General features: G+C 42.4%; 2 protein-coding genes across 2 annotated transcripts in view; one reads left to right on the top strand and one right to left on the bottom strand.

Annotated features, from left to right (window-relative positions):
- The window catches only part of POLR2C (RNA polymerase II subunit C), a 202,127-nt gene that overhangs the window by 108,057 nt on the left and 66,581 nt on the right, over positions 1-27,489 (top strand). The window lies entirely within an intron of this gene.
- NUP93 (nucleoporin 93) overlaps positions 1-27,489 on the bottom strand; it is a 113,370-nt gene that overhangs the window by 40,585 nt on the left and 45,296 nt on the right. The window contains exons 4-5 of the mRNA XM_063141080.1: positions 5,261-5,323; positions 47-175 (exon numbers count right to left, since the gene is read on the bottom strand). Of these exons, the coding sequence (XP_062997150.1) occupies positions 47-175; positions 5,261-5,323 (192 nt within the window). The remainder of the gene's footprint in view (positions 1-46; positions 176-5,260; positions 5,324-27,489) is intronic.

Genomic DNA, 27,489 nt, shown 5'->3' with positions numbered 1-27,489 from the left:
GATGCAATCCAATATTCCTAAATACGTAACAGTCCCCCAAAGATACCTCATTTTCCTGAGTAAAGTCCAGGGCATCTTCTCCTGAAGCCAGCAGTGTATGAAGGATCCTTTGCTTCACCTGTTCCCACTCCACCAGCATTGATTCTCGATGATACTCCTCAGCCATAGCAAAGGTCTAGGACAAAAATGATGAACGCAGAAAACACCAAGCCATCAGATCCACCCATAGGTCAAGGACAAATATCAGTTGCATTCAAGAACTACTACAGTTGACAAAACCACGGCTACCAAGGTCTGCTAGGCATGATGGCTATAGATTGGTTGGGTTCAGACAACACGGTAATCCACACTCAAGGGATTGTCATTAGACTGTGGGTTGTTGTTGAGATGTAGGTTACCGTGTTGTCTGAACCCAGCCAATCCGACCTGCCTGGAGACCAAACCTGGCCCCTCCAAGGTCATCCAAATGGCCCCACCCCCTTTCCCCTGCCTCTGCTCCCCAGCTGTTTGGCAAAGCTCTTAAAATATGCTGGTCTTTTGGCCCCGCCCCTTTTTACCTCTGTCTCTGCCCACTACAATTGTCCCCCTCCCTCCGAGAGCTTCTACAAAATAGAATTTGGCCCTCAGTGTGCTGAACCTAAAAAGGGGTTCAATCCCCACCCCCTGCCCTATAACCAAGGCTCTGTGTGCTCTACCCATCCACAAACCCCAAAGCTTCAGCTACTGGGAAGTACAGAAATGTAATAAATAAAGCACTGCAACTGGTATTGCACAAATTATTGTTTCATTTTTGCATAATATATTCAGCTTCCAAGCTTGGGGAGTGTGGAGACTGGGAAATGAGCCGCAGGGGCAAAAAGGAGAGAGAAGGAGCTCTCCAGGGTACTGAAGCACCCTATCTCAAGGCTAAAAATATGTAACAGCATGTAACTCCTCTGCTGAGGGAACTGCACTGGCTGCCTATTTGCTACCGGGCCAGGTTGAAGGTTCTTGTACTTGTGTACAAAGCCCTAAATAACTTGGGACCAGGATACCTGAGAGCGCGCCTTCTCCCTTACCAACCTGCCCGGTCACTGAGGTCATCCGAGGGCCTGCTCCTGGTGGTTCCACCAAGATCCATCCTCCGATTGGAATCCACCAGGGGAAGAGCCTTCAGCGTGGTGGCGCCCCTCCTGTGGAACTCCCTGCCTCTGGAGGTCAGGCAGGCGCCAACCTTGTACTCCTTTCGGCGCCTCCTGAAGACATCTTTATTCCAAGAAGCCTTTCCTTAATATGCAGCCTTGGATCTCTGTTTTTGCTTCTTTAAAATTTTGTTTTAACTGTTTTATTCTGTTTTTATTTTCATTTTATCTTGTACACTGCTCTGAAATTTTTCAATGGGGAGCGGTATATAAATATTCTAAATAAATAAATAAATAATAAATAAACAAAAAAGGGCCTTGCCCGGCTCTGCAGCAGCTTCTGATTGCAGGTTTTTATCTTCAGTCATAAGGACTAGAACCACAGGGAACAGCCTTATGTGTCCATCCCGGACTGATTGGCAGTGATTCTTCAGGATCTCAGGCAGAGCTGCTGCCAGATCATTTTAACTGGAAATGCCTGGGATAGAGCCTAGGACCTGAGCTATGGTCCCTCCCTGAATTGAAGGACTACCATGTTCTGTATCCGTGCAGTAACAACGCCTCGATGTGGAATACATCCAGGCTTCTCTGTGACTTTACAATTCGCACCAGCAAACAAAGAAGGAATCTATTGAGTTATTTATTTTAAAAGACTGTAGTATCCCAATAACAAGGAGTTACCATTTCCCCCATAAACCTGGAACTTGTTCTGTTCTCATATAATTACGGCTGTCTTCTGTGCCAGACTGGGACAGAACTCAGAAGTAAACCCTGAAGAATTAAAAAGTACTTACTTCCAGGTAATTGAAATGAGACTTAAGGTAGTCAAGACTAACTTAAGACCCATTTATTTCAATGGGTCTACTCTAAGCAGGACTAACATGGGATACAACCCTAAATCTCTATTCGGTTCTGGTCTGGAACAGAAGAATCACGTCATCCAACTTTTTTTAAACCCCCACGGCTTCAAAATTCCCAGAAATTTTACATCTCTGGCTAGGATCTTAGATTAGCACTACTAACATTGTTATTACCAGTAATGCAGACACGCAGTTATGTTGTCGGATTACTTCATTTCTTCATAAAGTTCCATTTTCATATGCACTTAGTCACCGGACCCTTTTGGTGAATGATGCTCAGGGCTGGGTGCACACCATTTTGCAGAAGTGCAGAACACGGTAAACAAGCAGCAGTTATAAATTATTTTAAAAGGCCCAGGAGAATAAAAAAGTATTTTTTGTTTTGTTTTCCCGACCTTTTTAAAAGAATTTACAACAGAGCCTTGTTTCCTTTTTAATGATGCTTAGTGCTGTGTTTTTAAAATGGTCTTTTCCCAAGTTTTAGCTGCCTGGATGTCTATTTTTCCTCTTTAAATTACTCTAAATTATTGACAGTATTGTTGTTGCTTTCAAATATATATATATATATATATATATATATATATATATATATTAAAAGTATCATTGGTTTTATTGTATTTGTTTCTATTATGTCTGTCACCCTGAGAGCTTCAGCTATAGGGCAACTCATAAATTGAATTAATTAATTAATACAGACTAGGGGCAAAATTCAGCAGAGAATACTGTTTTCCTTTTCTTTTTTAAGCTTCTAGCACTTACAGCTAGATATGCTTAAATGTGTGTGGGCTGAAAATGTAGAAGCCAGAGGAACGGCCGAATAAGATTTCCCATGGTTGGAGGTGGAGCTAATGACCCTGTTGGGATACAACCATAGTGTCCAGTGGACAATCATGGGTTAATTAAGAACAAGCCATAGGTTAACTTGGGGTTATTTAACCCACAAACTATCCCAGTGGCCCTGTTCAAACATTACAGAAGCAACCCTCAAATGTGGCATTCAAGGATGGTTAAAGGAAAGAGGAAGTGGCTCAGGCACAGCACATATCCCCACAAGACATGGGTTAATTCACCCTTGATTTGCCACTGGATGCTGCGTTTGCATCTGAACAAGGTCTTTGTGGCCCTCAATGTTCCCTGTGACTAAGAAAAACAGAATAAATTATGCAAAATAGTAAAAAAAAAAAACAAATAAGAAAAGTTCTACAACCAAAGAGCCTCGTGTGGTGCAGAGGGGTAAAGCAGCAGTTTCTGCAGCCGAAATTCTCCCCACGGCCTGAGTTCGATTCCAGCGGAAGCTGGTTTCAGGCAACCGGCTCAGGTCGACTCAGCCTTCCATCCTCCCGAGGTTGGTAAAATGAGTACCCAGTTAGCTGGGGGAAAGGTAATAACGGCCGGGGAAGGCAACGGCAAACCACCCCGCTATAAGGCCTGTCAAGAAAACGTCAGCGAAAGCTGGCGTCCCTCCAAGAGTCAGTAATGACTCAGTGCTTGCACGAGAGGTTCCTTTCCTTTCCTCTAAAACCAAAGGAAGTTGATTTGCATTATTTATCCTGGTTGCTAAATCGAGCGTTCCTTGGTGAAGCTTTTGGTTTGCCTAGAAATAGAATCTTGCATTCTTACAGAGGGGAGAATGACCTAATCAGATAGCAAATTTGTAAAACGGCTGCTGTGCTGTAAAGAAACCTCTGAGATCTAGCCTCTCTCTAATTATTATTATTATTATTATTATTATTATTATTATTATTATTATTATTATATTTATATAGGACCATCAATGTACATGGTGCTGTACATCTTAAAAGAATAAAACAGCAGCACCCTGCCACATAGGCTTACATTCTAATAAAATTCTATAGAATTCCTAACACAGGAGTGCGCAGAAGGTGGATCAGGACCTACCGGTAGATCTCTGGGGTAATGCAGTAGATCAACAAGGCTTTCTTACTACCAATCATCAAAGAATTGCAAAACCTAAAAAAGCCACCCCACCCCCAAGAACGATTAGGGGAAAACCAGGAATAGATTTGCATGTGAAAGGAACTCAGGGCTTCGTTCTGGTACTGATCACAAATTCCTGGGCTGAACATGTGCACCTGTTTCTTCATTCTTAGCATATGTCTGCCTGTCTGAGACTTTGCACCTGACTCCAACTGGTGGAATGCAGAGATCTAGCCAAAAGCAAAGTAGGTATTGCAAGCCTGAAGTCTGATGTGGGGCAGAAAAATTCCAAAATGGAGAAGTTTCTGGAAATATTTCCAGTGCTTTATTTTCCCGCCAAAAAAAAAAAAAAAAAAAAAATCCATTTCACAAGCTCCTTAGCAACAACGAATGGAGCCTAACTGAAAATACAATAGTGGGCAACACTTGGTACATTTCAAAGTTGTAGATGAATGGCTTTCAGCATATCATGCCCAGTTCTCTGAGTTGCTAAAATTGATTTGTGTGTCAACTTCTTTCGATACCTTTGGGTTTTTACCCCCTTAAATATAAACATTACCAGGGAAGTGCACTCCACTGTCTTTTATTTTTTTTTTAACAAATATTCCAATAAAAAAAATCTACACAATATAACATTTAAATCACATTAGGTGTGCTTTATTTTTCTCCTTCCAATATTTCAGGTCAAATACTTGTGGTGAGTTTGGATAAAAATCAACAAGGCGTACTTTTGTTTAACTTTCCTGTTTGCTAAATACAAGTAAAATAAACATCTTAAAATAGATCACTCTCTGAAGAAGGTGGAGGCAATGCGGTGCTTGAAGGCTCCGGTGCAACCTTGGATACCTTTCTCAGTGCCCGCCAAGGTGCCCTGCTTCTCCTATTTTTTATTTATTTAAATAACAAAACTTTCTTGCTGGAAGCTGGGATCGCTTCAAAGCAAAGAGAGGGCCTCTACCTGCTCCCATCTTCTTTTCCCATGAATGTGGAGCTCAGAAACATTCTTAGGAAATGAAGATGGCAGGTGGCTGCCGGCTGATGTTTTAGTCTGCACTGCAGCCATCTTGTGGTGGTGCCCACGACACATCTTCAAATTGCCAAATGTGCCCACAGGCTCAAAAAGGTTGCTGGCCCCCGTAGGGTTACCCTGCGCAAACCAACTTAATTTGCATCGGATCCCCGTACGTGGAAAAAAACATCCGATGCAAATTAACACAATTTACGTAGGAAAATTTTCTGGACATTTTTCCAATTTAAAATTTCCCAGAAAACCTACATCACTGCCTCCGACCTAACAAGACATCAATTAAAGCTATCTCTCCATGCTCTTCCCTAACTTACCCGTTTCCTGGACTCTTCGATGGCCGACAGCAAAGCATTATCTTTCTCATTTTTTAGGAATCCCTGTTGAAAGAAAAAGGGTAGCTTCGATTAGAAATCAGCTTGATATTTAAATCCAGATCCACTTGGCACTTAATATACTGTTGGTTTAAGCTTTGCTTTAAGAAAAGCCAACTTTCTTTACGGTTTGCTTCAAGTGAAAGGTTATTTAACTGGAGTGGGAAAAACAGGAAGATGCCCATAAAGCTTCAATGGAAAAAGAAATGCATTACCCCTCCTCTAAAAAAAAAAAGATGACGACAACTACATTAACTCTTTGCAAAGTGTCCTGCTTCTATTCTGTCTTATCGCTGGACTCCAGCATGAAAGTGTGCTGGGTAAGGAACACTGATAAGCTCGCCTGACCACAGTGAATGGTAAAAATTAATATATAAATGGGAAAAGATGACTCAGCAAGGGCTGGGCTCACAAATCTAAGCTCACAAATCTCTGCAACATATGCAAATATCTGAAAAAGGTCAGGCTACCTGAAGGGCTGAAGTCGGAAATCATCACCGCAAGGAAAGCTGAACTCCAAAGTGATTTTATTTTAGCTCGCTCTCTATTGTGTATCTTATCACATTATTTTGGAAGTGTTTTAATATATCCTGAGCTCCCAGCCAATTCTCTAGGCGAGGCCTAACAGCCTGTCATTTATTTAACACATTTTGCTTTCCACTTTATTTATTCACAAGGGAACATAACCCAAGCAGGCAAGTATCCAGACAGCAAGCCAGCAACCTGAAGGATTAAGGAAATCTACTGTTTTGTTTATTTGTCTGTCATGCATATCTATTTTATTTCTTTATCCCGGATTTATATCCAGCTCCATTTCCAGAGCAGGAAACAACTTTCTCAAAAGGAGAGCCAGCGTGGTGCAGTGGTCACTCTGTTGGAATTTAAATATGGGGAAAATTCAACCTCCAGCATTGCTAGGAAACTCACTGATGGTTAAGAGAACAGGCTATGACAGCCTTCCCCAAACTGATGGCCTCCAGATATGTTGTCTACGTGGCTAACTGGAGGATGCTGGGACTTGTAGTTCAACACATCCAAAGGGCACCAGGTTGGAGAAGGCTGGGCTATGAGATTGTGCACCTCCTCCCCACCTTCTCCATACCCCCCCCCTTTGCACATGGTCAGCCTTCTCCAGACTTCCTTGTTACATCTGCCATCTGTTACCCTGATTAAAATGGACTCACAGAGACTCTTAAATCCACTTTAAGAACCTAGATCAAACCTGGATTTAGAAGGAGAGTTTAGGCGCAGCCCTGAAATACAAGACCCAAATAGAAAGGATGGGTCTTTGTGGGCAGACGCAGGCCACTATCTCAGAGTCTGTGCAATCTCAGAGGTCTCCGGTGAGGATAAACTACTGAGCTGCATTGCTTACTGGTCTGTTTCCGAGTTCAATTCAAAATGCTGGTTTTGTCCTTTAAAGCCTTAAATAGTTGGGGACCACATTACTTGAAAGCCCGCCTTCACCCATCTCAGCCTGCCCACGCTTTAAAATCAGAAAGAGAGGCCCTTCTCATTTGCCCACCCGTGAGAGCAATTAGGTGGGTGATCACACGTGACAGGGCCTTCTCTGCAGTGGCCCCACACCTCTGGAACAAGCTTTCATAGGAGGTCCGCAATTGCAGGCTTTTAAGAAAGCCTTGAAAACCTATTATTTTGCTGTGGAGAACTACTGTCGTTGCTGCTATTGCCAGTGTTGCTGCTGGTGGTTTTCTTGTTGTTTTTATTTCTATTTTTTGTGTTTGTTTTTTTACTGCTTTTAATATTTTAACTGTTTTTATGTGTTTTATCGCTGTAAGCTACCTTGGGGGGCTTCTGCCCTGAAAGGCAGCCAAGAAATGTTTTTTTTTAAATAAATAAATAAATAAATAAAGTGATACAATTCTAGGTATGTTTCCTCCACTGCCCACTCCCATCACATTGGAGGAAATGGCTCCAGTTTCGGTGAGGCTGTGAATCTATTCTGGGCTTCGGTCAGAACCAGCCAGAACTCTAAAGGAGCTATCCAAGGGGCTAAATCCTATCCCCAAAATAGGCTGGGCACCTTTAGAGTTCTGGCTAGTTCTGACTGAATCCCAGAATGGATTCACAGCCCCACTAACATCGGAGCTACCAGCCTCTACGGCCATCACCCCAGATTCAGTGAGTGCACATAGAATGGTGTCTTAGAACCATCCCAGCTTGCCTGACGAGAAACAAGTCAGGAGATGCTTGGGTCCCCAAATAAAAAGCTGTGTGCTTCCTTCTCTGTGCCAACGCATTCGATCTCAGCCAAAAGGCTGAGAAGGTGCCACTCCGACTCTTCTTAGCTGAGGTAGAAAAATAGAGGGATGTGGAAAAGGGTGGGAGAAGGAAAAGCAGAGAACCTGAAAAAGTGTGGCGCCGTCGGTGGGTGAAAGGGAGAACAGAAAGAGAAAGCAAGTGGCAATCCTTAATCGCGGAAGCTGCGCAAGGAAAAATGATCGAGATCCCAGTTGAGCCTCCAATTTGGCTTCATGTCATGAGATTTCTAACGCAGTTTTATTAAAGCAGCTTTGGACTTGTTAATTAAGCAACCCGTAGATTAACTCAGTGCTTTCCCATCTCTGTTCTCTGGAATACTGAGCTTCCTCAACGGCTGCTCGGGGGTCTCCTCCAAAAGAAAAACCGGGAATGTGGACAAGGTTCTTGCATGCCACGGCTGATGTTCCCCTACAAGGATCAGCTGTACAAGACTGTTGGGTGGCCATTCTGTTCCCATGAGCAAGCACACTGCTCCTGGAACACCCGTAGTGAGGAAGGAAGAAACCTGGCGACGCCTGGGTGAGCAGGATCCCAGCAAGATGGCCAGTGTTTGCAAAACATTCAGACGTGCACCACACGCCCCTCGAGTCTTTGCAATAGACAAAAGCCCCCACAATCCCTGGACCCACCAGCATAACAAGTCGCATTTTGGGGTTCTTGAATGACTTGCCCTGCATCATTCGGTAAGTGGCTTCATGCCTTTTTGAATTTGATACCGAATCTCATCGCTGATTTGTCCACTACCACCCTGCCACAGACTTCCAAGTACCCCAACGTTTTAAAAAACTAATTCCTTGCCTGCACAGTTGTTTATGCATGTTGCGAAAGACAAATATGGTGTGCCTACAATAGCTCCTGCATCGAAGGGCAAGCATTCGGTTCCCTGCCTAGGTGCCTCTCTCTCATTGCCTTTGATCATGCACTCCTTTTCAGATAATAATTCCCACGACTGAGGTCTGCCTTCCTTTATACCCTCCTTCCCCGTATAATGGGGAGGGGGGAGGAAGACAGCATTCTGCAAAAATAAAAATAAAAATAAAAATCTCAGCTACAGAATCAAACATGCAAATTAAGGATGCAATTTATTTGTAGCACAGAAATAGGATTTCCCCTGGCACAATAGGTATTCCTCTTTGTACCCTTCAAAGTGTCAAGAGAGGCCCAATTAGCACTTCACGTGGCAGGCATGTCTTCTGGTGCACTGCAGTGAACACACAAAGCGTGGCAGGGTGTGCACAGCTCCCAACCATCAGGACACGCCCCAGGGAGATGCACTTCAACTTGCCAAATCCTTCGTTAGGATGAACACCTTTTGTTGGACATATTTAGATCTGCACTAAAGTAGGTGAGCAATCCCCAACCTAGTGCCCTACCAGTGATGCGGTAGGCAGTTTTAGATGCTGAAGTTAATGATCTTTTGGGGCCACCCTTTAGATAACTTCTGTTGTGGAGCACACAATCCACTTTCCTCTTTCCTCCCCAACTACCATCCCTTGCATTACAAGGGACCGTCTGCCAACCCTGATTTAAAATAATAATAATAATAATAATAATAATAATAATAATAATAATAATAATAATGATAATAACGTGAGCACATGCAGTTTCGTATTTTAAATTCCCTTAAATCGTAGCATCAACTTGGCTATAGGAATAAACTGGAGCTGGCTTCTGCTGCCCTGATGTCCTCATCACATGCCGTTCTCTGGATGATAATTGGAGGGGGGGGGGGGGTGCTGGGCCGCAGGACTCATTCCCACTAGGGAATTATGGGAGTTGAAGCCCCAGCACATATGGAAGCTCCCAGGTTGGAGAAGGCTTCAGTAAGCAATACAGTCAACATAGAAATTGTTTTGTACTCTGTTAAGATCCAAGAGTGTTAAACACAAGCCTCAGATATCTTTCGCTGCTTAAAAATACAGACGAGCAAGAAGCAGGAAAAGAATTGGGCTCCTGCTCACTTGTATTTTAAAATGGGGAAGCAGCCAAAATAAATAAAAAATACGAGCATGCACATTTCAGAACTGATGTAGAATACATGTATATCAGATCTGAGTTCTAAACTAATTTTTATGAAGCAGTCCAGGAGGAAAAAGGGAGATGCCATAAAGGAAAAGGGTTTGGTTACTAAATAATGGGGTCGTTCAAGCAGCCCGCTAACACATGCTCAGTGGTTGAGGGTGGGTTGTTGTTGAACAGTGGATTGTTTGCTGAACTGTGGGTTAGCATGCTGTTTGAATCCAGGACATTTCCCACAGGGTGCCATGTAGTGTGGCTTGTTAACCATCACGAACAAACCAGCGGTTCTCAAGTTGGCTTGCTCGAGAAAAATAAGCCGTGCTGCTGCATGGTTAACAAGCCACCCTGCAGAAAATATCCTGGGTTCAGACAACATGCTAACCTACGATTCAACCAACAACCCACACTCAGCCACTGAGTGTGAGTTAGCGTGTCATGCGAACCCAGACAATGTTACATAGATGTTAGGAAGAGGATGTTAGGAAGCAAATAAAGACTGGTTAAGAATGATTTAAGTATCAGGCAGCATCCAATTCTTCACCATTTAAATGCACATAATGAGAGAATTTACGCAAGTAAGGCACAAAGAAAATTGCATTTATATCCTGCCTTTTTTCTTCCAAGGAGCCAGAGAGTCTGTGACTGGCCCAAAGTCACCCATTGAGCTTCCATGACTGAGTGGGGACTAGAACCCATATTTCCCCGACTCCCAGTCCAGCCCTCTAGCCACTACACCACACTGTCTCATTATGTACCAAGGCTGGTACAAAAGTGACAGATCACTGAATATGGCCTAAACAGTGTATAACTACTTGGCTTCTTTCCTAAATTACGCCTGGCTGGCCACTGCACTGGTCCTTGTCACTTTCTAGTTTTCTCCTGTGGCCTCTGATGCTGTCTTCTAACTCTCAAATGCAACATCCTTCGGCAATATTCACTTGTGCCATTCTCCCTCCGCATGGGCATGCCTTAAAGCTAATTTTGCCACACACAACCAGCAAATGCAGTGAAGGCTACTTCCAACATCTACATCTGACCTCATTACATCTGCACCTCTTAAGATGCCTGCAAACATAGGGGCGGAAGGACAGCATATTAATTACTTAGATTATTAGTCTGTTTTGCTCCCACACGCTTAATGTTTAGAAACACAGAGACAAGGAAACCTAGGGCAGTCAACAGATTAAAGAATTTTACTGATCAATCATCCGCCTTTTAACCAACTAATTAATGTAAAGTTTAATAGCTGCACTTATTTAAGTAGGTGTTTGTTTTTTGAGATTCTGAAGGAAGTGGAAGATTATTTCATGAACAAAAGATATGACTCATTGTTAGAAGGACAATGTTTAATATTTCATCCTTTATGATAGTAACAGCAGAAGCAAAATATCCTCAAACCCTGCATGACCAACTGGTTAAAATTTGCCCTTGCCAATGGAAGTTGGTTCTTACCAACCAACACCCAATTCCCAATCCTATTTATATTTACTCAGGAGTAAGTCCCACTGCATTCAATGGGGCTTGTCTGGATACTGGTTATACCTCCCAGCTTCAAAGGTCACAGGGAAAATGCCTGCTCTTAGGATGAGATTCAGGAACATCTTTGGAAGGTGGATACCGGGTTCTACCCTCCCAAAATTAGTTTTGCATACTTCTTAAGATACATGCCTGTACCGCTACCTTTTCAGGAACAAGTGTTTTTAAACATGGCCCTAGAAAAGAACGCAAGCAACATTAAGGCATCATCCGCTAGAATGGAAGGCAGTACACATAGTTCATCTACCTGGGAAATGCTTCAAAAAGGTTTTTTTGCATGCTCACAAAATAAATATGCTCCTGTTAGAGGGCACTGCTCCTGCCAGCAGTGTACAAGTTGATATACTCCCCCATTAGTGAAAGGAAATGGGCCCCAGCTCAAACAGGCTCAAAATGTTCGGGATCATTTTGCTCACCTTTTTGAGCTCTGTTAGAACTTCACGGTCCATCACTTAAAATATTGATGGTGCAGGGCAACTGTCTGGGGATCTGTACTATCTCAGCCACAACACTTGAAATGCAAACAATGCATACAAGAATACAGCCATCTTACAATTTAAACATGAGAACCATTAATTATGATATGTGCATTCAGGAACAGGCACCTGCAGCGTATGCCAACTTCGCTTGGGGGCTGTTGTCTTGTTACACATGCAGACTCATAATTGGATTACAGACTCCGACTCCAGCATTCTGGTTCCTGCAGCATTCAGCATGGTGAGGAGTGGCTACTGAGCATGGAATTCTTTAAAAAGGAAGGGAGGGCACGCTGATGGTGGAGCAGCAGAGAGCAGGAGCTGAGAGATGTGGATAGGAAGCTGGGCTGAGCAAGAAGCCAGTAATCCTAGCATAACCAGCCATTTGGTATGGCAGTATTTTTAGGGCCATCCATGAAGCTGAGGGTGAAGGAAGAGGCATGCCCCCAGGAGCTTCTGCAATGCTGCAAGGGATTCTGGAGTGGTAGGGATGATGACACTTCGTGAATTCTTCAGTCACAAGAAGATGGCAAAATGGCCAAGAGGAGCCCTGCCCTGACTGGGACTCTCAAGTTGCAGAGATTTCAACCAAACTGGGGAGGGATAGATATTCAACTAGCTTATACCACCAAATCATGATTCAACACTATAAGAACAAGCCTTCAAGGAGCAATCCTTTCCCTCCTGGTTTGAGGCAAGGCATAACTTGCAGTTTTATTCGAACCTGCACACTGTTGTTTGATCTGGTTTGCAGGGCAAAGGCAAACCACAGTTTGCTGGTTTGGGGGAAACAGCAAACTGCAGCCTGCCTCAAACCAGGAAAGAAGGGAGGAGATTGCTGCATAGGGAAGAAGGGAGGAGAAAGGTGTGGTTGCATGGCTCCTTGAGGGCTGGTCCTCAGCACGGCAACCCGTGCTTTGGCATTCCATCTGAACCAGGCCACTCGGATTCCATTCACCGTGCTGTGAGTTGCGAGCTTGCAAAATAAATAATAAATACATGCAGATGGCAGCAGTCCTGTCTATACACCACACACAGCATCAAGGCTTGACTTCACTGTTAGTCAATATATTTTAGCGATCATGTCAACAAGTGTGGTGGCTTCTTTTGAAAGAAGCTAAGTGATGTGCAAAACAAGAGTGGGGATTTAAAAATGAATAGTTTAAAACAAGGCTGACGGGTGAAGATATCTTGGGATTGAATGCCGCCTAGTAGAACTAAAAGCAGAAATGCACACGTGAATGGGGAGAGACTCAGAATCTTGGCACTAAGCTTTGAACAGCTGCCTCACTGCAGATAATGGACACAACCCACCAAGCAGGGCTTCTGTGCTGCGTCCGTTCATTTCAGAAAGATCTTCAGCCAAGGCATATTGCGCTTCCAGGCAAGGCTTTCATTGTGCCATTGCCCTGCCCCACTCACGGAATTTCACAGAGGGTCCAGACAACGCTGCGATCCATTTGCAACCAGCCCGTGTTTTCCCATTTCTGTTTCCATCTATTTTCCAACCACAAAAAAAAATCTGGTAAGGAAGGAATGAGTGGCACAGCAGTGCAATTTTTCAACAGGTGTGAGCAGGAAAAGGCTCAATTTCGGCACAGTGGGAGGAGCTTGGGGAAAGTATATGATATGTTGGGATGCCCCTCCTTCCTCCATTGCCTGCTGTGAATTTCTGGTTGCAGAGCCATTTTGTATCTTGCAAAGGAAGTCCCTTCCTCTCACTTAGGGCTTCTCTAGGCTTATAAAACACAGAGAGATTCCATTGAACATAGTAGCACTTCTGAATGTGCAGGAACTGCAATCCAAAACTCTAAGGTGGCAATCCTCTTCTTTTTAAAATAATAGTTTCACTATGCTGGAATAGAGGCATTCCAAAATTGCAGAGGAGGTTCCCATTTATTAATATAGCAACAAGTAAGCAAAACTGACACATATCTTGTCAATTTCAACTGCTGCCTTCCCTTTTTCCTTTGAAGAAACAGCTTTTGAATCACTGAATCAAAGGAGCATTTCAAATGTCTAGAGAAGATGGAGGTGGTGGCAAGGATATAGCTAAATTCTGCAGTTTTCTAGCCTGGTTGTGAAACTGACCAAAAAAGATGAGATTTATAGTCCTACTAGGCTGCAGTCCCTGTGCTTCAGACACACATTTAAGAATATTTTTTAACACAAACCCCTCAAAAAAACCCTTAGTGTTAAAACAGTGTTAAGCACCAATGACTTCCAAATATTGGGAAAAGGGGTTAAGCTGACCATGAGGGGTCAGGAAAGGGGAGGGGAAAACACTGCTCACTCAACTCTGTTGCACCCACTGTGGATGGAACACAGTGAGATGCACACACCCCAAAGGTGTGTGGCATCCATCCCTACTCTGCAGTGTAGGCAAGCAATTGGAATTCCACGCTTGGCTTATGGCAGGAAACCAAGGACTGGCAACACTAGGAGGCCACTATCTGGAATCACATCTATACGAGCCCCACCAAAAGTTAAGCTGCAGTGATATTTTATGGAACATGCCTAGATTAACAGTTTCATCACAACTGGAAACTTAACAAGGGCTTTCCGTTTAATCCTGGTGTAAGCTCAGGTCCCAACTGGCCTGTGTCAGCCAAGGGGGCTGGCTTGCCCAAAACAGATGGAGCCAGCTGCCCTGAACTGGTTTGGAATACGAAAAGGCATTTGGAAGGGCATCTGCTCTAGGAAATACGCAACAAGTAGGAAAACATGAAGCACAAAAGGGAGGCGGGACAAATCTTGCCGTCATCGGCTCCATTTTTACGAGGCTGTTTCTGACAGTAGCAGCAATGGTGCAGGCAGCCATCTTAACCTTTCCTTTCTGAAACAACCTCATAGATTTATTTACTTTACTAACTGAAATGTCTAACCTCACCCATCCCCAAAAGCTGGATTGAGTAACATTGGTCAATCTTTTGTGCCTCTACTTGTAAGAAATTTAATTCTATTGAAATTAGAAACACGTATACATTAGCACTGAGATTTTCTTAGCGCTAGAAATCTTTTAGTTTTAAAAGTCCATGGTACACCAATGGGATGCATTGAGTATGTGCTAGGTTCAGAGCTCTCTGTGGGGGCTTACTCCACTCCTCCCATTCAATGCACCTACTTTGAGTTCATACTCTGCCAAACACAGTAATTATAAACCAGGGTACTACAATTTCAAAGCTTTAAGATTTCAAAAATAAAGTTAGTGGTTGTTCTTTGACCTAAGTTCCCATTTTAAGAGGAGGCTCTTCACTGCTCTTAAGTTTCAATTCACGCTCACCTCATTTCTCGATTACCGTTATTTTATTTTATTTTTAAAATAATTTAATTCTGAGGCTTGGAATTCAAAGAAGGGACAGCGTAACATCTTTCCCGCTACCTTCTGAAAGGTCATAATTATGCAGATATTAATTCCAGATTTGTGCCCCAGTTTATGGTCCACCTAAATTTGAGGCAATTCAGCAGAACACTATTTACTATCAGACAAAGAAAAAGTTATCACCCAGGCGCTGTACTGTTCTGCTCGCCATCGCTACTGTCAAGCTCAGAAATCTCTAGACAGTATTGCAGTCAATTGCAGATGGGCTAAATGTTAATGCTTTCTGTACTAGAAATGGTTATAACCAATATTGGTGGTGGTGGTGATGGTGATAACGCAGAAATCAATTACTGTGAACATAAAAGATATTCAGAGATTTAAAGTAAACATTCAGCTTTCACTCTTCCTCTGGGCTCAGTGGTATAAACCCCCAAATAATGTAAAGTTAGGTCTGTAAGCTCCCAAAACTCTACACTCTATGAGCTAGATTCACACAATCTAGAGAAATGCAGAGATCAATGCCTCAAACATTATGGCATGCCATCCTGAGAACTGGCAAAACGTTATACTTGCTATTGTGGGTGGCCCTACAATGAGGTCCTTGCACAAAAATGCAGGATGATCTTTCTTTAGTATCCCCCACCCCTTCATAACATAAAAGTAGCTTGAACTCAAGACGTGGCTCTTGGGACCAACAGATGTTTGTTTGAAAGAAAGGCAATATGTTCTTCTGAGGCAGTGGAATAATAAAATAGCTTTAAGGAGAACATGTTCTTTGAACTGGGAAATGCCATAATAAGAGAAAGATAAATTTAAAATAGCATATTTAAGATGCTTCTAGAGCCAACAGTTGAAACTGGATTCAAAGATTTTTTTTTTGAGAAAAGAATAAAGAACTATTTCTGGTTCTAGGATGGACATTAAACTGGTCATAACTAGCAGTAGCCCTAACTGAAAAGAAGCATCTTTCTCAGAAAGAGCAGGGGAAACGCCCTGAATCAAGCTAGTTAACTAATTTCCCCTCATGACGCCATTTTATTGCTTTTTGCTGCCATTTTAGTACTGTACTTACATGTATGCATTTTTTAAAAAAAAGAACTGAGTTAAATTATCACCTTTTCAAGAAGCCCCACCCACCCCAACAAAATCTAATTTGTTTATTTTAAATTAAGGTGTTCCTCTTTAGCGTCTGCTCATGTAAAGTCCCAAGGTCCAAAGGGAAAAAGGCACAACTGTTACCCCAAGGACCCCACCTTAGTTCTCGGCATTCAGGTATGGGTTAGGAATTCATAAGAAATCACTGGAAATGTGCTTTCTGCACAAAGATAAGAAGCAGAAGAGTCTGGCTCCCAATATAAAGCCGACGAAAGGTTCCATTAGCTATTATTAAGGGGGAGAAAAACTTCGCCAAAGATGTTATAAGCAATTAAAAAAAGAAAACCACAAGGAGTTCAGCGTATTTATATTTGTATAATATCGCTCTCCAGTGACTAGACTGGAGATAAAATTCCACTTTTGCCATTGCACAGAAATTTATTTTTTATGTTGAGCATATTGCAGGTGCCCACAAATTAGCTGATACAAACCCTTTGCATAATTGATCTCACCACTGGGTGTAAACCCATTGGATTCAATGGTATTATATCAAGGAATTGCCCCTCCCATTACATTATACATCTCTCCCGGAATGCTGGCCAATACCAAAAAAAACCCACAAAAACCCCACACACCAAAACCATACATATTACTTATTAAGGAAACCACCCAACAATTAACATTGCAATGGTTCTTCTATCCTTCCTCACAATTTCTTAGATTTAAAAAGCAATTCCACAGCCATCACCATGTCACTCCTATTCACATGACATCTCCCCTCTTTTCAACATCCAGCCCCTCTGACTCCTTGTAAGAAATGCTTTATCTGCAGCTTTTTAGAATCATTTTCATAGCCAGATTTGAACCGACATGCATATTCTTGTACCTTTGGGTATTAAGGGCTTCACATCATCTATATGAAAATGTAGTGCCTGTGCCAGAATAAATAAATATATATATATATATATATATATATATATATATATGCTTCTTTTAAAGGTTTTCACACCCTATGGTTCAGAAACGCTCTGGCTCTTTAAGCTTGAAAAACTACTGAAAGGTTTTAAATACTGCTTTAAATTCTGCATTTCTCCTGCCCTCAGACAATCCCATGTACCTGCTTGTGGTTCTTTCCTTGGGAGCACTACAGATCTTGCTGTTTCGGCGGAAAGGAAGAGTTGTACGCTTCCCCCACCCCACCTTCCACATTTCAAGTGCTCAGCATCTGCACACACCAACGCCCACTGACTGGGCAACGCCTGATTCCACGAAGCCTCCTCAGTAGATTTGCTAGCATTGAAATATGATAACCAAGTTCAGTGAAGAATGCAAAATGCAGAACCAGGACACAGATGGGCTCACTCACTGCGGCACTTTTGACAATGTCATTTAGTGAGCAGTCTTTTACAATCGTTTCAGAGGCTTGGAGGGATACGGTCACAATCAAACTTTCCAAGCTAAAATCTATTTTATTAGGCTGGTATGATCAGTGCATGAGAGCAGACAACAAAGAGGCAACAAGCATGAAAAATCCACACTTATCAAGACATTAGGAAAAGAAGCATTTTGGAAGAATCAACAGATCTAAGGCCCATGGAGTCTCTTTTAAATAGTTATCTCATGCTTTGATCAACAAAGTCACCCATGAAAATTAAACTTGAATAAATTCAGAGCATTATCTGAACAACAGTGTTGTTGGAAATGAATGGTTAGAGATCTGAATACATTCTACCTCCATTCTAATGGAGAAATATTGCTATTAACCAAAAAAGTTAAAGTAGTAATGAGATTGGAATTTTTATATATAAAAATGGCCTTATAAAATGTTACATACTTATATTGGTATGTTTTATAAAACACATTCAATTGTTCAACTGTTAACTGTATATAGAAATTTAGCATACTGTAGTATTACTTCAAAACAGACTACAAACATGATTTAGTAGTAACCACATTTTTTATCAATTCCTGCTATAAAAGCTGACACAAAGGAGTCTTTATGAAGAAATGCCACTTCTACAATGAAATCCCAGGTTTAAACTTTTTGCACTTAAGCCCATGAGACCAACATGGTAAATACTGAAGACAAAAGGTTTCCATTTCTCCACTTCAACAGTATGCAGCTCCACACCCTTAAAAAAACTCAACTAAAAAGCCTTTCTCCTAGAGTATGTACGTGAGACACTAAAAAGGCATATGAACATAAAGTGTTCAGAACACAAACGACAACTGCAAACCAAAGATAACCAGAGCATGGCTTTATAATAAGAAAGAAAGCTAGAACTAGTGGTTCTAAATTTTAAGGAGGTTTTAGAATTCCGTCCCCACCCCTTCCCCAAATACATTCATTTACAGAGCCCAGTTTGAACTCTGGGTGCCACCCTCTTCTGACAAAGAAAAATAATTTGCAAAAGTACAGTGCAAAATTTGGAATAACTGAAGTGTCTTCCCCTGTAGGCACAGTGGCAAGGAGTCCCTCCATCTTTGCATGCCCATTTCATTGTCTCTTTGTGAATTTGAGGGGTTCCTCAGTGACAATGCCCCTTTAAACCAGACTTAACACACCTAGCTGGTCAAGCAATGTCCCCGGTTGGCAGCACCTGTTTGCCAAGTGAGCTGTCGCATTTCCCTCGGAGCAAGAAAAGTGATAGAACAGACATTAAATTCAAGTCTGCACTTTTACACCTCTGGAGTAGAATCTCCCAACTGGACTGATAATTCTCAACTGCATTTACCACATCAGGAGAAGTATAACATGGAGACATTTCGTTAGCCCAGCTTACTCATTAAGGCAGAATATCGTATTATGGCAAAAGCAAAATTACAGATGTTCACTTGAGCCAAAAGTAAGCACAAGCTGATATATAAACATCATCTACTCCATATTATTTATAATATATTGCCTTGATTATTTTATATGGCTATGAAATGCAAAGATCAGAATACTGACTTGTGCCCTATACCTAACAAGATGAAAAGTGACTGATCATCAACTCTTACTTATTTCAATGCACTTGCAATTAATAAAAGGGAAGAAAAAGAGATTTTACTTCTGAAACCAGGAAACAATTCAAGAAGGTTTTTTTTAAAAGACTTCTATCACATTTCACAATTGATTCGAGATTATAAAGCAAGCTTACATATGCATATTTTCACCACAACTCAAATCATAAAATCATTTATCTTTATCTTTGAAATTCCTACCATCCAAGAATGGGAATATCTTTAATAAAGCCAGTAGGCTACACCTTAGAAACTTAACAATTCTGACTTTGGCTTAAATTGTTAAGAAAATAAGCAACAAAGAAGTATCTTTAAGAAGGCAACGAAACTGAGGCTTGTGTTTTTAAATGCCAACGATGCCCCACCCTACGGCTATCTAAAAAAGCGGGGGAGGCTAGCAAAGGCAAAAATCATATTATATCTGTCTATATAGATATCTCAGAGGGCTATTCTTCTAAAATACCCTTTTCTCCCTCTATACATCTTAAACAATCCACATCAGTATCTTTCATGCCTTACAGGAAGAAAGAGATAAGACCGAGTCCCTAATTTTAAATATACATACATTTCAGAAAATAATTAAGACATTCCTAACCTGTGGATCACAGAATTGAGAAGTTACAAACCTTTAAAAGGCTAGTTGAAGCTGCCTGCTATTTAAATGCCTGGCATTTGGTCTCAGCCAGTGCTCACTCTTCCTGCATTAATGCTCAGTTTTTCTTCTTCTCAAGACCTCCCCCCACCCCACCTCGGCGTTCCCGAAAGCTCTGATACGGCTGAGACAGCGAAGAGTCCAGCAAGACAATGAGAAGGCAGCTGTTTCCCACAGCTGAACACCACTGCCAGCAAAGCATCTATGGCATTTGTTCAGGGCCATTCTATACCAAGGAGAGCACTGGTGTGAAACCAGTTACCGAAGGGAGTGTTTATAGGTTAGAGAAGGATATTTTATTGTTAACGGAATGTACCATGTAAGATTTAAGGGCGGGGAGGGGGGGAGAAGGGAAGGAAGAGGCGAGATGCAAGCGAAGGAACAGATCCGGCTCCCCCCACCCCCCCACGCCACTGCAATTACTCTGATGTGAATTTTTGATGACTTCCGACATCTTGCATGGTTAATAACCGTTTCAGCTGTCATGTTTGGTTAATGTGGAAAACGCATTTGCTGCACTGGAGGTGGAGGGCTGTGGCCAGAGATCGTAACACCAGTTTGTAGAGCTATTCTTCGAACAGGGCGCCATGAATTTGCACATAACATGAGGCTGAAATAAGGGGTAGCCAGATATTATAGAGCAACACGCTTCTGCCATCTTAAGACTAACGAAGGACCCTGCGACAATGTCTACATTCCCATCTTACACAGGGATGGCTGGTGTACTGACTGGCAGCTTTGTTCATTAAAATAAATCGCTTGTATTTAATGTGGTTTAATGTAGTTTTGGTCATGTCGTGGTTAGCCTAAAAAGCTCAATAATATAGTTTATATTTTATTATAGAAATAGTCATAAAGTGTGTGTGTGTGTGTTATAATTGACACACACACACACACACACACACACACACACACATTTCAGGCACATATCAAGCATAAATCCAAACATAACATGACATTAACATCCATTATTATTACAAACCATGTACTGAAGCTTAAACGACTGCTTGAAATTCTTAACAGGCATGTGACTAGTGCACAAAGGAGAAAATATGCTTTGCACAAAAAGGATTCAGATGCTATACAAATCTTCAGCAGGTTAAAGGCTGTGTGGAATATACCAAGCATAGACTGGGCATTGTTGCCAACAAGAAATTCTAGATAGTGGCCACTACACAGTTACACCGGGAGGAATGCAAAAGGACGAAGGAGAAAGCGTACTAAGAGAACCAGTCACCCCACGATTCAAGTCAGGCCAGTCTCTTCCAGAAGTCAGGTGATGGTGCCATCATTACAGTGCAGAAATCCAGAGAAGAATCGAGAAGTGGGTGTTCCCCTTCCTCTCCATCCTGCCTCACCCAACCCCCATCATAAAGAAAGCTGTGAACTCATGAGCAAAGCTAAAGGTTGGTTTGTTTAAAAAATGTATATACGGTTCTTCAATAGAACTCTATTCCACGGTGAACAAATTGTGACGATCCATTGCAAACCGGCCGTTTCCGACAAGATGTTTTTGATGTCTGTTTACTGGATTTATAATTCACCCCATCTGCATGGGATCAGGGCAGGGAAATACTTTAAGATATCAACATTATACCATAAAAATGTTTCAAACAAGACATACATTTTAAAGATATAAGCTAAAGTGACTCTTACAAATGTTTAGGCACAGAAAACACCGACTTCTACGTGGTTTTGTTTTTTAATACCTCTAACACAGTGTATATTGAAAGAAGGCTTTATCAGATGAAAGAAATCACCATCAGACATGAGAAGGAAGCAGAAACACAGGGGTGGGCAGAAGGTTGGTCTCCAGACGTTTTAGACTTATTCCCCAGTGTTCCTGACTGTTGGCCATGCTTGGCAGGGGCTTCTCAGGGTTGAAGTCCCAAACATTTGGAGCTCTGCCTTCTGCTTACCCCTGCTCTAAAGTGCATGGGGCTCCAAAGCCAATTTGGGCTTGGTGGGTGAAAACTCGCAACTCAAATTGTGCCCAATCAATTATATAAAGCTACTGCAGATGGGGGAAACAGGGTGAAATATGCCAGTCGTGGGGGGCAGGTGGACATATGCTCCACCTATACTGAATATTCTCACATAGTCACAAAAGCAACCCCATTTTCTTCGGCTGCCCCTTACGCCTGGAACGCTCTTCCAGAACATTTGAGAACTACAAGTTCAATCGCAGCTTTTAAAGCTCAGCTAAAAACTTTTCTTTTTCCTAAAGCTTTTAAAACTTGATTTTGCTCTGACTTTTATACTGCCTGTTTGGTGCATTCTCTTCCCCTCCTTATTGTTTTATTATGATTTTATTAGAATGTAAGCCTATGCGGCAGGGTCTTGCTATTTATTGTTTTACTCTGTACAGCACCATGTACATTGATGGCGCTATATAAATAAATAAATAAATAAATAAATAAATAATAATAACTACATTGACCAGATGAGTTAATCAGTGGGATTATTTATTTATTTATTTAGAATATTTATATACCGCAAAGTGTATATAAATGCAAAGTGCTTGTGAGAAAAGCAGGTCCTCCAAGATGCATTAAACTGTCCACATCCTAAAGGATTGCTTATCTTGAGGAAACATACCCCAGTGCAGATTCACTTCCAGAAACCTTTCAGGAACGCCCAAGCAAGCAGCTTCTTAATATGGCAAGCAACCAAGGGATGGCAGCAGCACATATGCTGGTGTCTACAATTCCACTGGGATATCAAAGTCACTCTCCTTTTCCCTTTTACAGTCCAAGAAGCTTCCAGATTACAGTGTCCTGCCATGGGAGACAAGGGTGTGTGTGCTAATAATGGATCCCAGTACACTCTTCTCTAAGGAGGTCTGAATGAAGGCCAACCCAAAACTGAAACCCAGCAGGAGGAGAGAACTGGTGAGTCGTTCTAAAGGCATAGTTCTTGGGACTTAGGGAGGGGTGACTAGTTACCCCAAGGGGTGGAATCCCACACTTGAGAATTGTAACAGGGATGGGGTGAACGGCCAACGAGGATTCCATGCAGCTGAGGGGTAGAAGAAAGAATGCAAATATATAGGAAAATTAGTGGCAGCAAAACGTCTAAGGCCAGTCTCTAGGATTGTACAACATAGTCTTCACACACAACATGTTGTCTATAGTGGGTGTTAGGTTACATGTCCTTTTGTTACCTAATTACTTTCAATGCATTCATGCAATTATTACTTACGCAATAAGCTTAACATGCCAATGCATTCTACAACTGCCTCCCTGAAGCATAGACCACATTCACAAGAACAGGCCAACCCAATATCATCTGAGACACGTGGTGGGCATCTGGAGTTAATCCTCTGTTGAACATAGGAAAGTCACAGAGTACAACATGAAAACATAATTTGAGTGATTTATGTACTATATTCTGCTCTTCTTTAATGTCACAATGCTAGTGTAATATAACAAAAGCGGCAATCTTGATGAAAACCAGCCCTGGAGAATTAGTTCTCAAGTTCATGGCCAGGAGGAGAGCCTTCTCTGCTATGGCGCCCCAGCTGTGGAATGAGCTCCCTAGAGAGTTTTGCCAGGAACTTACGTTATACTCTTTTCGACGCCATAGAACCATAGAATACTAGAGTTGGAAGGGGCATATAAGGCCAGCAAGTCTAACCAGCTGCTCAATGCAGGAATCCACCTTAAAGCATACCTGACAGATGGCTGCCCAGCTGCAACTTGAAGGCCTCTAATGTGGGAGAGCCCATGACCTCCCTAGGCCATTAGTTCCACTGTTGTACTGCTCTAACAGACAGGAAGTTTTTTCTAATGTCCAGCGGAATCTGGCTTCCTGTAACTTGAGCCCATTATTCCGTGTCCTGCACTCTGGGATGATTGAGAAGAGATCCTGGCCCTCCTCTGTGTGACCACCTTTCAAGTATTGAAGAGTGTTATCATGTCTTCCCTCAGTCTAAACATGCCCAGGTGAAGAAGTTTTTATTTTCTCATTATTTTTTACATTTTACCTTTCTAATTTTAACTTTCCTGTTTTAAAGCTGCATTTTAAATCTGTATTTTAAATCTCTGTATTGCTGCTCGGTTTTATTCCGGTTGTACTTTTATATTGTATTGTTATATTGTGGTTTAAGTTTTATACTTTAAATTGTACCTTATGGTTTTGATTTTTGTGAGCTTCCCAGAGAGCTTCAGCTATTGGGTGGTATAGAAATGATATAAATAAATAAATAAATAAATAAATAACCATAATCCATAAGAAAAGAATAAATGGCATTCCAGTTTACCAGGTGGAATTCTAAACTCTGAGACCTGATTATCCCTCGGTGGCAGATATAAATGTTATGGGGTAGAGAGAAATAGTATAAAACAAATTAGGGGAAACCTTAGCATTACGCCTTAAAAATAAGGAAGGCACCATCTTAAAATGTGAATTCCAAACTGAGTGTTTGCATTCCACTTTGCAATCGACTTATGAGATGCTGGGGGTGAATTTTGACTGCTGACAAGCTTGTAAAATTCCAAAATCCATATAGTGTAATACCTCTATTGAGACAACTCAAAGATCACAAAAATGTGCAAGCTTTCGACATCTCCAGATCTCTTCATCAGGGAAAATGTTACAAAACTTTTGGGCCCGGGGGTGGGTGGATAGGAGGGGGAGAATATGGCCAACTGGAAGTGGTAGTCAAAATGTCTGCATAGTCAGATGAGAAGAAGGAAGAGGGTTTGCAGATATTCTTATTGGGCTCTGCTATATGATGTGACACTTTCCGGTTTCAGTGACCATAGGACCACTGGGAACAAGAAAAAAGCAAACAAAGGTTGATCCTCCATTTTCTAAAATATAAAACCCAGCTATTAACTCCATCCTGGTTGAAGCAGACAGGTTCCTTGGTTGATGGAAAACAGAAGCATCTAGTAAAGCATTTTAGACAGTTAAATGCAATATAGAATGATAAGGACATATATCTTGATTGCTGTACAGTTACAGCATGTGCTTGGTGACTCAGACGTCTCCGTTTCAAAGGCCAAGCAAGGCACTGCTCACCCGAGATTGGATCTTCGGCTCCATGAGCTTCCCAACGGTCTCTTCACACTTCGTTACTTTGAAGTTACCAACCAAAACCTGAGCTTTGGCTCACTTTGCTGTGACAAGGAATGATCTTAGGGGAGAGCTTCCTTTATCGCTGCAAGAAGCCAAACCCTCCTCGTTTGAGATCAAAGAGATGCTGTACTCAGAAGCTGGAGCCTTGTACCAGCAGTCGCAGGGCTAAGAGCTCAGTCTCTCTTGCAAAGATGTTCTTAAAATGGAAATCCAAGCAGAAGCCATCATTTCAGGAAACACCATCCAATTTCAGGGGAAGTAAAGAAGGAAAAGGGGATCTCTCCTTTAAAAAGATCTGACTCAAGTCCCTGACTTTTTTTATTTGGGAGCTTTGAGGAAAAGCCCTGGGATGGCTCAGCAGTGGCGCCTGCGTCGTATAAACAACACAGCGCCACTCTGGAGCCCCCCCCCCGGGGCTTTCCCCACGTATAGACAGGCCCCCAGTACATGTTTTAGCAACTCATGCTCAGTACTGCAAACAGCCTGAACAAAAGGGCTGGGGTGGGAACCTAGTTTCTGTGCCAAAGACACCAACATTTTATACAATGAACACAACACCAAATTCTGTAACTGGATCAATTATGCAAACAATGCAAATGCGTACGTCCTGCTTGTCTTGCATAATTTATTCCGATTCCCCTCAAAGCCACCAGCAAGATTGTCAGAGCCCAGGATAGGGCAGGAGATATCAGACAAGAAGAGAGGGCCATGAAGGTGATGGCACTTACAGGGCAAGTAATGCACAGGCCATTCTGGGCAGATGGAAAGCAGAGATGTAAGAGAGGCCCTTGCAAAGAAACGAACAGGCCTGATGAGCTACATTGGAGGGCCACTCGAGCAAGGCGGAAGAGTACCTGCTTTGATGCAGAAGGTCCCAGGTTCAATACCTGGCATCACAAATGGGAGGTTTTCAGATATCGGGACTGGGAAGCACATCTGCCCAAGTCCTTGGAGAGACACTGATGGTACTGAGCTAGACACACCAATGGTCTGACTCGGCTCCAAGTGGTTAGCGGTAGGGTAGCAACATTGGAGAGGGTTCTTATCGTCAAGACCTGCTGGTTGGCCATCGTGGGAAAGACGATGGTCAACTTGGTGGGCCTTTGGTCTGATCTAACCCAGGGGTGTTGAACCTCATACCAGGGGTCCAAATCTTGGTTCCCTAGATGGCCATGATCCCTTCCCAACCTCACCAAGCGATTCCCACTTTTCTACCACCCACCCCTGACTGTTTGCTGGTTACCCAGCTTTTGCATGTTTTCCCCCATTCTAAAAGATTGAAATGTTTCCTCCAAGATTCAGTTACTGGCAGTTAGAGCTTTAAGATGAAATATGTTGGCAGTTTGGGTATTTTGGAGGTGCCTCCTACCACTGGAATGCAGCCTTCACGGTGAAGGAGATTCTGCACCCTGATCTAACCCGTACGTGATTTAAACAATAAAAAAGACTATGTCCATCATGATCTCTCGCCCTTAGAACAATACGTAAGAGCAGACTCAAATTGTTCTATTTGTGCTGAAGTTAAACACACCGGCCCAGTTTGCAAGTCACGGTAAACTGTGGGGTATCACAATTATTGTGGTGTGGAAGCAGGCCTTCTGCTTGAGGAACAACCATGTGGGCTTTCAAGAAAGGAAGGAAAGGAAAGGAACCTCTTGTGCAAGCACTTGAGTCATTGCTGACTCATAGAGCAGTGGTTCTTAACCTTTTTTGAGTCACGGATCCCTTTGAAAATCTGGTGAAAGCTATGGAACCCCTCCCTAGAAAAATGTACATGAGCACATAAACACAACTTTGCATGCAATGAATATACTTTATTTTATTAAAAATTGATTGCCTCATACAATGTATGACATACACAAAGTATGAATAAATTTATTTGACTTTCACGGACCCCCTGAAGCCCATCCATGGACCCCTTGGGGGTCCATGGACCCCAGGTTAAGGACCCCGCCCTAGAGGGACGCCTGCTTTCGCTGATGTTTTCTTGGCAGACTTTGTAGCGGGGTGGTTTGCCATTGCCTTCCCCAGTCACAGGGGAAGGGCTTTCAAAGAGACAGACTATTTTGCAAGCATGCCTTATTTCCTTGCAATGAATGGGAGACGCCCAGAGGGAGCAGGTGGTCTGTTTTTGTACAACTCCAAGTTGTTCCTTTCAACAGCAACGAACAGACACAGGAGTTGTGTCTGCTGGACTAGATCCGGGGACACATGCTCCAGGCTTGGGAAGGCTGGAGGGCAGAAAATCCAACAAGCTAACGAGAGCTAGCAAGTAACGGGGCCAAGACAGCTGCAAAGGAAACAAGAATCCACCACAGCAAAAAGTAGGGTGTGCAAAGTAAAAGCCCAACACCTCTCTAGCCAAGCAACTGTAAATCCAAATGAATGAATGCAACGTACAGGCAGTGCGGACTAAAACGACATTTTCTTTTGCGGGATCTAGATTCTTAAGGTCCTCCAAGGTTGCTCCAATCCTGAGAAGGAAGCAGGAGAACAATAGATACAGTTATATAGATAGAGATCCTAGTTACCATCAGTACTGATGCCTGGAGCCAGCTTTTGCTGGCCAGGTTTAGGCCACTGCTGCAAAAACAGAGCGGAGCTCTTAGCCTTTGGATTTGGCAGACGTTAGGAGAGATCATGATCAGGTCTAAAGGCGTCAGCGGCAGCTCTGCAAACTTACGCTTGGCAAGTTTGCGATGCA

Source organism: Elgaria multicarinata, chromosome 14, assembly GCF_023053635.1.
Source record: "Elgaria multicarinata webbii isolate HBS135686 ecotype San Diego chromosome 14, rElgMul1.1.pri, whole genome shotgun sequence".
Taxonomy (NCBI): Eukaryota; Metazoa; Chordata; class Lepidosauria; order Squamata; family Anguidae; genus Elgaria; species Elgaria multicarinata.
The sequence above is the reverse complement of the archived record's forward strand: the minus strand, read 5'-3'. Positions and strand labels throughout refer to the sequence as shown.